The sequence below is a fragment of the Pithys albifrons genome, chromosome 6, assembly GCF_047495875.1.
Source record: "Pithys albifrons albifrons isolate INPA30051 chromosome 6, PitAlb_v1, whole genome shotgun sequence".
Lineage (NCBI taxonomy): Eukaryota > Metazoa > Chordata > Aves > Passeriformes > Thamnophilidae > Pithys > Pithys albifrons.
The window spans coordinates 24,707,090-24,719,205 of record NC_092463.1 but is presented as its reverse complement, the minus strand read 5'-3'; the positions used below and the strand labels follow the sequence as shown (position 1 = coordinate 24,719,205).

Here is a 12,116-nt window from a genome sequence, read left to right as displayed (position 1 = left end):
GCCTCCGCCAATCACCGCGGGCGGCAGCGCTTAGGCCCGCCCTTTTGGCCTCAAGGAGCCAATCAGACACAAGGCCGGCGGCGCCCGGGCAGGCGTTGTCATGGTTTCCCGGTGCGACTTCCGCCCGCCCTCAGTTCCGCGGCGATGGCGGCCGTGCGGGCGCTGCTGGCCCCGCTCGGGGCGCGGCTCCGGCCCCGCGCTCCGCTCCGCTCTGCAGCCTCCGCCGCCGCCCAGCCGCTCTACGATGTGGTGGTGTCGGGCGGGGGTATGGTCGGGAGCGCCATGGCCGCTGCGCTGGGTAAGGCTGTGACTTCTCGCCCGCAGTGTGAGATAACTGGGTAGTTGCCATTCAGGATCTTAATGTTCAGGATCCTACTGTGGAATCTCCTTGTTCCTGCATCGTCGTGTGACAGAGCTCTAAGGCTGATTTAAAGCTGTTTTGGTGAGCTGATCTCTGATGAGCCTTGCCCCGTCTGCGTGTATGCATTTTTGTTGATGTGGCCATTGCTTTGAATTCTGTAAACTGCTTACAGTGTTTCTCTCAAACATGGTCACTCTGAAATAGCTGATGGATAATTTCAGCTGTAGCTGAAAGTGTTTTCTTATCATAGAGTGGTTTGGGTCAGAAGGAACCTTGAATACCACCAAGTTCCAAGCCCCTGCCATGGGCAGGGACACCTTCCACTACCACGCTGCTCAAAGCCCATCCAGCCTGGCCTTGAACACTTCCAAGGGTGGAGCAGCCACAACTTCTCTGGGTGACGTGTTCCCATGCCTCACCACCCGTATGTCAAAGAACTTCCTCCTGTTGTCTAATCTAAATTTACTCTCAGCTTGAAGCCCTTCCCTTGTCCTGTCACTACATGCCCTTGTGAAAAGTCCCTCTCCATCTTTTCTGTAGGTTCCATTCAGATACTGGCAGACTCCAATTATGTCACTTCTAAGCTGTCTCTTTTCCAGGTTGAAGAAACCCAATGCTCTCAGCCTTTCCTGAGAGGAGGGATGCCCCATCTCTGTAACCATCACTTTCTGATCCCAAGTTTCATTCTCTAATCCTGTATTTTAAAGTTAAGACGGATTTGTGCTTGCTTTGTATCACCAGAGATCCTGAGAGTACTGGCTGCTCCTTTATTTGCAACATGGATTCAGAAGGGTGCAATAGTGACAGAAGCCTGAAGAAAATAGTGCAAGAAAGAGCCAGAGATTCTGAGCAATAAGTGTTTTGCAAGTATAAGGGCTTACCTTACAAACTGGTTGTTCTGCTTTTATTGATAAATAAGACCACGGTGGAATTGAGACAGCACAGAATCCCCCCTCCAGTGGGATATCTAAGTCTGACACACAGGGCTGGGACAGGTCTCCTCAAAATGGAAGGTTATTGTTATGCATAATCTAGAAAATATGTCCAGGATACCACTGTCTTTAGGGCTGCTGTAGTAGCACACTCTGGATGTTACAAGGACACCATTTCTGACCACAGTACCTTCTGCAACCATAGCACTTGGATGCAGCCACCGTGGCCAGCTCAGCTGCAGAGTCATTTACTCTTTACTTGAGTCATCTCTTAATTTTTTTTAGTTCTCTTTAACTGAGAGTTAAAGTCTAAATTGCCTGTGCTATTCCTTGTCAGCTTATAAGGACAGAGAAAACATTAATGTAATTGCTGCTTATCAGAGAAGTTTTATTTTGATCTCTTGTTCTAAAAGGTGAGTTTATGGTTAAGTGCTGGAAAATGTGTTCTGTGCATGCAGTAAACATTGCAAGTTTCACTTGTTAATACTCCAGTAATGAAGTTTCGTAACAAAATGGCACAAATTTGTACAAAAATGTAAACTTTATATAAAAGGAAAAATGGGTAATCCTTTCTTTAACTGCAGAAGGGTTGTCCATCTCAGTAATAGGATTATAGTCATAAAGCTTTAAAATACAAAGTTTACCTGCCAGGTCAAAACCTGTATTGTAAATATGTTTCTTTATTAAGTTTTGCATCTACTCTGTCTTATAACAAAAATGCATAGGTGTTACTGAGACAGAAATATGAAACAAGATTTTTGGCGAGAATGTTGTAACAGAGGATGTATTTACTTATTTTAGGGCATGATATCCACTTCCATGATAAGAAGATTGCTTTGCTGGAGGCTGGTCCTAGGAAAGAATATGATCACATGCCAGACAGTTACAGTAACAGGGTTAGTTCCATCTCCCCAGGATCAGCAACCCTCCTAAGCAGTAAGTATGGTTTTGTTGTTTGCATTTTTAATATTTAGATTTGAGCTGGTTTTATTTTGTTTAAACAAAACCCCTTTGAGCACTTGCTGCCTTCATCCTAAACCCAACAGAATTATTTAGCATTGTCTCCTAGTATTGTGGTGATTGAGTCAGATTTCTCCTGATAACATGGATCTTTGTTCTGGTGTCTTGGTCTGATTTATTATTATATAAGTATTTGTGACATTAGATTAGTGTCAGGTTGTAAGGTGCTCTACTCAGCACCTGTAATGTTCTGTTCACAAAAGCATGTTCTTAGTGCTTTGTAGTCTGGTAATGGAGCCCTCAATTAATGAGGATTAGTTGTCATTGCAAAGAGAGATTTGAGTCTTGATTCCTTATGGAGAAAGAAACATTCTAAACACTGATGCTGCTGCTTTTCTGTGTCTGTTTTACTACCCAGTGATGGGACAGTGAGAGTTGTCTGTGAGGCTGGATGTTCATGGAAGGCTCTTGTTTTTTCGTGCTGGCTTGTGTTAACAGTAAAACAGTGTGATGCTGGAGCTGGTGCAAGCTGAGCCCGAGCATTGATAGTCAGGGAGGGTAGAGGAGAGTGGGGAGTGACCTTCAGTTTTGTTTTGGTCTCAGTGTCGCATGTGAGCCTGTGTGTCCATTCATGTTCTTTTATCTCTTTCAGGCTTTGGTGCCTGGGATCACGTCTGCAGCCTGAGACTCAAACCATTCCGACGAATGCAGGTGCCTCAGTTCGGGCTGCAAATACACCCTGTGTCTGTCCACTCTGAATTCTCTAAAGTACTTACATCTGTGATACAAAGGTTTTTCTTTCTTTGGCAAGGGGCAGGCCATGCTTATGTTAATTCCTACTGGGTAGCAGTCTGCTCAGAAATACCTGTCCTCAGGGTCTTGATGTTACTGGCTGAAGGGTGGATTCCTAATGGAAGCTGTAGATACTGAGGTGTGGATTCTGGCTGGATAATAGAGGTCTGTATTGGTTTTGGCTGGGTTAGAGTTAGTTTTCTTCATAGTAGCTTGTATGAGGCTGTGTTTTGGATTTGTGGTGAAAACTGTTGATAACACAGGGATGTTTTAGTTTTTGCTGAGCTAAAAGCTTACCCTGAGCTTCAGCATCAGTGCTGTCTCTGTTTCTCACACTGCCCTGCCAGTGGGCAGCCTGGGGGTGCACAAAAAGCTGGGAAGGGGACACAGCTGGGACAACTGACCCCAACTAAATACCAGGATATTCCATACCATATGGTGTTGTGCTCCAGCAATAAAAGCTGAGGAAGAAGAAGGAGGAAGGAAGGGAAATTCAGAGTGATGGCACTTGTCTTCCCAAGTAACTGTTACACGTGATGGGGCCCTGCTGTCCTGGGGATGGCTGAACACCTGCCTGCCCATGGGAAGGGGTGAATGAGTTCCTCATTTTGCTTTGCTTGCACATGCAACTTTTGCTTTTTCTCAAAAAAATTGCCTCTACCTCAACTCACAAGTTTTGGTTTTGCATTATTACCCTTCCAGTGCTCTTCCCCATCCCACGGCAGAGGAGTGAGCGAGTGGCTGTGTGGGGCTGAGCTGCCTGTTGAGGTTGACCCACAGCAAGCTGGGAGGGAACTGATATGTTAATTGTGTAACAGGAAAGTAGGGATAAAAAAACTTGACTTGCAATTACTTTTTGAGCTGAAGGTAAATCATGTAATGAAAGGAATTGTGTGATGCACTTTAGTAGGTGGGAATGAAGGAATGGACAATAATCCAAGATGTTTCCTCTATATTTCTAGATTACCAGGTCCTTTTGCTGTTAAGTTCCTGTAAGTTCATGTAGCTTCACGCAATGTATTTTTTCTTTGTAGGTGTGGGATGCTTGTTCTGAAGCCATGATAATTTTTGAGAAAGATGACTTAGACGACATGGGTTACATAGTGGAGAATGATGTCATTATGTCTGCTCTCACAAAACAGTTAGATGCAGTAGCAGGTAGTGGACAATTTCTTTAATATTTTATTTCCTGCATAGAGGTTTCAGTTACTTGCTTTCTGTTGTGTGCACCAAGTTTTGAGAGGGAGAAATTCATTTAACTAGTAACCCTTGAGACATGGGCAGCTTCTTGAATTGGGGGGTAAGGGAGAAATTTCTTTTCCAAAGGCTACACAGCAAGAAAGCAGTTGCATATGTAGTTCTCCACAATGTAGTCTTTCCAAAAATAGACTTAAAACATCTGTAGTTTCTTGTCCAAAGCAGGCCTTGCAGTGACAAGGAGTTGTTCAGATCTGTTCTTTCAGCATGCCTTGATAATTGTAACGTCAGCTCCTACAGTGCTGTTAAGACATGTGTGGCCTTTGCTGTTGTAGTGATGTTTCTTTTTTTCCTGTCTGTATCATGCTGTGACTGTGGTACTTTGTGTTCCCATCAGACCGGGTGGAGGTTTTCTACAGGAGCAGAGCAGTCGGGTATACCTGGCCCCTTCCCTCTCACAGCTGTGACACAAGCCCTTGGGTCCAAATTGAGTTAGCTGATGGACGCAGACTTCAGACCAAGCTGCTGGTAACTAAGCTCTTTATTTCTGTTGATCAGGCATCATCTCTAACCCAAGTCCTTTCCACTGGATTTGGTTCTGATTCCATGTGTGCCGCTCCACCCACGTGGAGTGCTTAAGTGAGGTGAGTGGCTAAGTCTGTCAGAGATGCTGTGGGACACAATGCCTTTTCTGTATGTGGTGCAAGGATGCTGCTGAACTGGACAAGAGCAGAAGGGGCCACCTTTTCTGTGTTTTGAGGAGGTTTGGGTTTTCTTGTGAATGAACAGAAAATGGGTACATGCAAGCTGAGGTTTGCAGAGTGAAAAACTGGCTTTATAGGAGGTAAAGAAGTTGTTTTGTGTCTTTGTTTTGCAGATTGGTGCAGATGGTCACAACTCTGTAGTTCGGAAGGAAGCTGAAATGAAGAACATTGAGCATCAGTATGACCAGTCAGCTGTGGTGGCAACTCTCCATTTATCTGAGGTAAAAGTCTGCTAACTGACTCTTCCATAAGCAGCAGAACAGCTTGATCAGGGTGTTCTGGGTCACTAATTCATAACTGTCCACTTGCTTCTCTCCACTGTAGGCCACAGACAATAATGTAGCATGGCAGAGGTTCCTTCCCACTGGGCCAATTGCACTTCTTCCGGTAAGGTAACACATGGTCTCTGTAATGTTTTTAGATGTTTTTTTAAAATTCTGTAATCTGTTATTTTCTAGTAACTTTATTTCTGTCTGTGCCTTTTCCTGTTAGTTCTGTCTCTTAAGAATTTGCGCATCTGCCCTTCACTCTTCATTTATTGCCTGTTTTCCCCTCCTGCCCTCTTACTTTGTCCTTGGTATTTCCTACTTGCAGCAAATTGGGCTGGAAGAGTAATTTGCATAGGGACTGGTGCAGGGCAGGGCAGTGGGGAAATCTTTGCACTGAATATTTATTTTTGCTTCTTTTTCTCTTGATATTTACCCTTGACATTCTCTTAAATTAGCTGTCTGACACTGCCAGCTCTCTGGTCTGGTCCACATCTCATGAACATGCATCAGAACTTCTCGCTATGGATGAGGAAAGTTTTGTGGATAGCATCAACTCTGCCTTTGTGAGTATCAGCCCAGGTATGAGGCTTTAACAGAATGGAACCTTGCAGCTTAAAGTGATGGTGATGGGAGAGGTGGATTCTGAAGTTCCTTCCTCTGGTGAGGATGATATTAAAAAGCCACTTAGCAAAGGAAGGGTGATCCCTTGGGACTACATTAGGTTAGTTCTGAAAGTCACAGAGGTTGACCTAAATTTCCAAAAGGTAGGAAGGGTAGGTTCATCCTAGTTGAAAACTTGTATATCCTGAAACCATGAAGATAGTTTTTCTACTCTATAGTTTTGTCCAAGTAGTTAAAATTCAGTATTTGGAACTGATTCAGATTTTTTTTTTCAATTGGATTCTTTTATATGTCTAGTTTGGGTCAACATCTAAAGATTTGTCTTTTTCAGTGGAGCAACATAAACCACTCTGACTTCATTGACACTGCTGCGGCCATGTTTCGATCTGCCATTTCACTCCTGAAGCCCTCAGGGACTGCAGTCCGTCAGCTGCCCCCAAGCATTGCTGAAGTAGTTCCCGACAGCCGAGCCATGTTCCCTCTTGGAATGGGGCATGCGACAGAGTATGTCCAGCACCGTGTGGCTCTTATCGGGTAAGATGCCCAGTGGTAGCCCTTGGGTGAGTGGGTGGCATGTGGTGAGAAATGATGCAAGGATAGCAACTCCCTAGTCAACAAGCCAGATGATTAGAAATAATATATCATTTCAGTTTGACTTTATATAGGCCCACTTTGTACTGTGTGCCTTTGTGTCCTTTTGCATGAGTAGCTCTCTCTCCATTATGTGTGTAAATTGCAAGATACTTATTTCCCTTTTCTGGTTTGTATAGTCTGATGAAACAATCCAGTATTTCATGCTGGACCTGTACTTCCCCAAACATTGTAGTACCCATTCTGTGTACCAGTTTAAGTTTTAAACACCTTTCTTGAACACAACTGACAAAACTTCCAAATTATTCCATGTGGGATGTCATAGGCTTTTGTGTGGTGGCCTATTGAAATAGGAAAATGCCTCATTTTTTACATTCTAGGGTCATGTACTTGTTTGTCTGCCACAGCTGCAGTATGGTGGTAGCTTTTAATAATGCTTGGATGTTGTACTACACTGCAGATCCTTTTTACCTTTCCAACTTGTGAGCCACTCTGTGCTTTATAGCTTGGTAAAGTACATGATCTTGCATTTTATACCAAACTTCATTTAATTTCTCTAACTTTATGACTCCAGTATCAATATGTCTGGCTTTGTCCTTTACAGGTAAGTCTGCTCATAAAAGAACCTGATTTTGTTTCTATTCAATGATATCCCACTTCTCCTTTATGTTCATGACATCTGTCCACTGTGTGTTTGTGCAGTGTGCTGTTGTTGTGCTAAGGTCACTTAAAAACATTAAGGCCTGTTCCACGCATGATCCGAGAGAAGACTGGCTAGTCACCTTTTTGTAACTTTTCCTTTCAGAACTGCTTTTTGTTATCTCCCCTTTGTTTTGCTTCTTAAAACTGGAGAGGCAGTCAGGTAGTTCAGCATAGCGTGCAAGGAGGTACACTGGAAAAAGTGCACTCTAAGATGGTGTTCATTGCAGAGGTGAGGAGTGGAAGGCTGATCCCTTCTGGGGTTTGTCAGCCATCGTGCCTTTCCTCAAGAAGGGAAATAAATTTCTGTCTTCTCTTGCTCCAGGGATGCAGCACACAGAGTCCACCCCCTTGCAGGACAAGGTGTAAACCTGGGCTTTGGCGATATTGCATGTTTAGCTCATCACCTCAGTGCAGCAGCCTTCAATGGGAGTGATCTGGGTAAGGATCCAAGACAATGGAATGACAGTAAGATAGATGATTAGTCTTGCAGATCTTTGCCGCTGACAGCAGGACAAGCATTACCTCTGTTGCAGGTTAACATGCTGCTGTCTTGTGTTTGAAAGGCACAAGCTTTGTTGTAGCAAAACTGTTCTGAAGTCCATTTCTAGCCCACAAATTTCAAACCTGCTTTAAAAAAATAAAGTTCTGCGGGATGCTAATTAAAGAGGTGGTGAGATGAAGAGCAGTAGCTGGTGGAAGGAAGTCTGTATTTGATGGACCATTCCTCTGTTCTCTTTCAGTTGCCAGGGGAGACTCCTATATAGATCAAGTGCACAATTGTTTGTGGCACTGAAGTTTAATAGAAGCATTCAATTTTCTCTTCCAGGCTCCTTAAAACATCTTCTAAAGTTTGAAACAGAACGTCAGAGGCACAATATCTCCTTGATAGCTGCTACTGATGTGCTAAAGAGGCTGTACTCCACGAGTCTGGCTCCCCTGGTGTTGCTGAGGACATGGGGATTGCAAGTAACTAATGCCCTGCCTCCTGTCAAAGTAAGGATCTCACTTTAGTGAGGGCTGTAGAAATTGTCCAAAACTATTTGTGAAATATGCACAGGCTGTAAAGATTTTCGTTTGTTTCTTTTAAATGAAACCGTTTTGTTGGAAAATGCTAAATGCTACTTGTTCAGCTGGGGGTTTTGCGCCCTGAATGAGCTGAGGAGTTCCTAAGTAACTGATGCCTCAATAGTGACTGTTTTCCTGCAGCGCAAGGGAATATTAGGGATCTAAGTGTCTATACTCTGTATCATTAGTTAGGGGTTAGAGGTCATTAGAAGTATTTGGCTTTCTTTTGCTATGGAATTGGAATGTCAGACCTTGAACAGCGTTCCAGCAATGCACAGAAAAAACAGCCCTATGAAGACACATCTTCACTAAGACATGACAGATGCCGTGTGCAGCTCAGACTTAACTGTTTCTGTGCTGTTTTGCCCTGTGAAATTGCTGCCACGTGGCAGAAATCCAAGTCTCTATAGTGGAAACTGAGGAAGGCAGTGGTGAGGAGGTTCTGTATTAAACACAGATTCTCTGTTACCAGCATATCTGCCTAAGTTCCTCACCATCATGACCTAGTTGCTGGATTTTTGTGAGGTTCCTTAAGCCCTCTGCTCTCAAAGCTCCCAAGCAGCAGCACATTAGATTCCTAATTTCTGAATTTGAATTTTTATTCCACAGATCAAGCCATCTTTCTATTAAATTCAGGTGCCCTGTTTCCTTTGTGTTATGGTCACGGTTGAGACACTACCTGAGTTGAAAAGCAGTACATTCCTATGGCAGAGCAGCTGCCACTGGCATGGTGTCTTTATTAAGGAAAACTATGCTGTTGCTTCAGTGCTCAGGATTTGACTTTCTCTGTTTAAGCAAAAAAAACCCCAACAAATGAATACCTGTGACCACAGAACCTGCTGATAAACACCAGTTTTATGCTACTTGTGATAGAAAGGAATGCTGCAATCTCTTCAATTTTCTAGCACACAGGGATAGGTACTCTGCACTTGGCTAGGAAAACTGGCCAGGAACTGTTGTTCATTTGTATAAAAGCGAAGGCACCTAGAGCTGCTTTCTAGAACACATTATGTTTACGAATTACTTCTCTTTTTCTTCTCTTATAGGAGCAGATCATGGCTTTTGCCAGTAAGTGATCTGTTGTCAGTCTGGAACAGCAGTTTGCCCATGAATACATTGCTCTTAAAAGGACTGTGACTGCCTTGAATCTTTGAACTGTGTAATTTTAATTTAACAATAAAACTGAGGGATTGAGCTGTGTATTACATCATCCACTGGTTATCTTATCTGCCCTCCTCAAGATGATTTAGAGTTTCTTCCCATAGTACCATGATTTCTTCAGCTACAGAACTAAATGTACAATGTGCTTTTAATTTGGGCCTCTTGAATTGAAGACAGAGGTGGAAACAGCTGTCTGTCTTTGCAAACACACTGCTGAACTTTGGAGCTACAACTTTTGCTGCTTAGTTGTTTTTAGTTTTCTCTGATGTGATTTCACTCCTGGGTTCTTGGCACCCCCTCAGCAGAAGGAGACAATGCATAGTGGCAGATATATTTTAAACCTCTGTCTCGTTCTTTTACCCTTTTCTCTGCCTTTCTCTTGGTGCTTTATTTAATAACGGTGGTTCTTGTGGAATTTGCTAGTTTCAGGCTCCATGAAAAAGATGCAAGACAACAATAATATCTAGGAAAGAAAACTGCAGCACATCTTGAATATTATTAAAAATGCTTTAATTACTAAAATATACAATTCAGGACACTCTGTCTTAGGTTCCAAACACAACCCTCTTGCATTAGACATTTGCCACTCGCAAAATCAAGTAAGCACTGCTCATGGGAACAATTTACACATATGGTTGACCAGTATCAGGAATTAATATCAGAAAGAAAGAAGGAAGGAAAGAAGGAAGGAAGGAAGGAAAGAAGGAAGGAAGGAAGGAAAGAAGGAAGGAAGGAAGGAAAGAAGGAAGGAAGGAAAGAAGGAAGGAAGGAAAGAAGGAAGGAAGGAAAGAAGGAAGGAAGGAAAGAAGGAAGGAAGGAAAGAAGGAAGGAAGGAAAGAAGGAAGGAAGGAAAGAAGGAAGGAAGGAAGGAAGGAAAGAAGGAAGGAAGGAAGGAAGGAAAGAAGGAAGGAAGGAAGGAAGGAAGGAAGGAAGGAAGGAAGGAAGGAAGGAAGGAAGGAAGGAAGGAAGGAAGGAAGGAAGGAAGGAAGGAAGGAAGGAAGGAAGGAAGGAAGGAAGGAAGGAAGGAAGGAAGGAAGGAAGGAAGGAAGGAAGGAAGGAAGGAAGGAAGGAAGGAAGGAAGGAAGGAAGGAAGGAAGGAAGGAAGGAAGGAAGGAAGGAAGGAAGGAAGGAAGGAAGGAAGGAAGGAAGGAAGGAAGGAAGGAAGGAAGGAAGGAAGGAAGGAAGGAAGGAAGGAAGGAAGGAAGGAAGGAAGGAAGGAAGGAAGGAAGGAAGGAAGGAAGGAAGGAAGGAAGGAAGGAAGGAAGGAAGGAAGGAAGGAAGGAAGGAAGGAAGGAAAAGTTTTGAACTGAAAGCCTTGACTTGTGCTTCTGCAGTCACTCATATTAGGTAGTTCCTGTTAGTGGCTGACTAAAAGATTACAAAGGAACAGATAAAAATCAGGGCTGCAAGTAGAGCTCTTCTCTTAAAAAGCTGTTTAGTTTAGCTAATAAATAATCTCATTGCACTAGGGTAAGTGTGAGGACTTGACTGGCGTCTCTAGATCCCCCCCACTCACCTGAGTAGTTCAGATGTAAACAACAGGGGCTCAATTCTGCAATTTCTTGCAAAAATAAAACTTTGACCAGAGTTTTTGTTTCTCTCATAGCTGAAGGATCAGGCCCCTGATAGAAAGCAGCAGTTTTGTTTCAGTTAATGAATTCTGCCACTGACAAAAGAAAGGCCCTGAGCATTCAGATTTAATGCAACTTTGGTACTGGGCAGCAGGTGCTTTGCCCTAGAATTTGTAGTACCAGAGTCTGAGGCAAAGAGTGCAGAAAAGAAACTTCCTCTGTGTGGTACTCTTCTTCTATTACATCCTCCCTTCAGACAAAACCAAATCCACAAATGCTCCTTGTGTCCGTGTGTGTCTATGCAGGTGCCAGATGTGCTGCTGCTTCTTTGTTAATACAACAACCCACCTTCCCTTCCTGTCTGAAACACAACCTCTCTGTTTCAGCTCTTAGCCCTGAGATGTAGGAAGAGTTTGTCACAGCACTGGCTTAGACTGAAAGATGACTTTCAGATTACTAAATTAGCTAGTTCTTAGGATAACACAACCTGGCCAGTAACCACTGCATCCAACTTTTTATTCTCTAAGAATAAAAAAGTGTTCATTGAAGACAAAATGAATGCATGTGCAGTCATCTTTTGCAGACTAGACCATACACAAAGTTTTGCTAAACACAAGGAAGAGGAATAAGAAATATTTATGGTTGAGAAGAGACCACAACTACTTTCTTCATGTTCAAACAGAAGCTCCTAGTGAGGAGGGAAAAGAAGTTTGGTGTGACACTGAGGAATTTCACAACATAGATCTCAAACAGATTCTTGTAAGGAGTACACATGTAGGATGAGCATTTCCTATTTCAAAAAACCAGCCTCAATTTACAGCAATGTGTCAGTGATGGGATGAGTGTGAGTGCTCCATCCCCAACACGTGGCTTCTTGTTGCTGACTGAACTTGTTCAATCAAAGTGTGCCTTGCACCTTACACTGTAAAACCTGAGTTATGAGAAGGAGTAGCTTAATCAGCCACAAGCAAACTTGCACTGCTAACTAGAGGAAAAGGGCTCATCTTCACAGTAAGGCAAATTTCTGTCTCCAAACTGCTTGGCAAGACCATTGAAGACATGAGTGCACTACCTCCTCCCCTTGCTGGGAGTGAATCCAGTTTGTAGAGAAGGTAAGAGTGAGGGCAGTC

The 12,116-nt window shown here is 43.3% G+C and overlaps 1 protein-coding gene across 1 annotated transcript; it reads left to right on the top strand.

Annotated features, from left to right (window-relative positions):
- Positions 1-135: 135 nt before the first annotated feature.
- COQ6 (coenzyme Q6, monooxygenase) lies at positions 136-9,456 on the top strand. Its single transcript, XM_071557870.1, has 12 exons — positions 136-298; positions 2,095-2,229; positions 2,906-2,964; positions 4,080-4,203; positions 4,640-4,770; positions 5,120-5,227; positions 5,331-5,393; positions 5,731-5,838; positions 6,228-6,430; positions 7,512-7,627; positions 8,016-8,182; positions 9,301-9,456. Exons 1-12 carry the CDS (start codon positions 145-147, stop codon positions 9,328-9,330), a joined length of 1,398 nt encoding a protein of 465 aa, XP_071413971.1. The 5' UTR covers positions 136-144; the 3' UTR covers positions 9,331-9,456.
- The last annotated feature ends 2,660 nt before the right edge of the window (positions 9,457-12,116 follow it).

Coding starts and splice junctions, on each gene's coding strand:
- COQ6 (XM_071557870.1), top strand. CDS start 145: ATGGCGGCCGTGCGGGCGCTGCTGGCCCCGCTCGGGGCGCGGCTCCGG. Junction 299..2,094: donor CGCCATGGCCGCTGCGCTGG/GTAAGGCTGTGA, acceptor TACTTATTTTAG/GGCATGATATCCACTTCCAT. Junction 5,839..6,227: donor ATAGCATCAACTCTGCCTTT/GTGAGTATCAGC, acceptor TGTCTTTTTCAG/TGGAGCAACATAAACCACTC.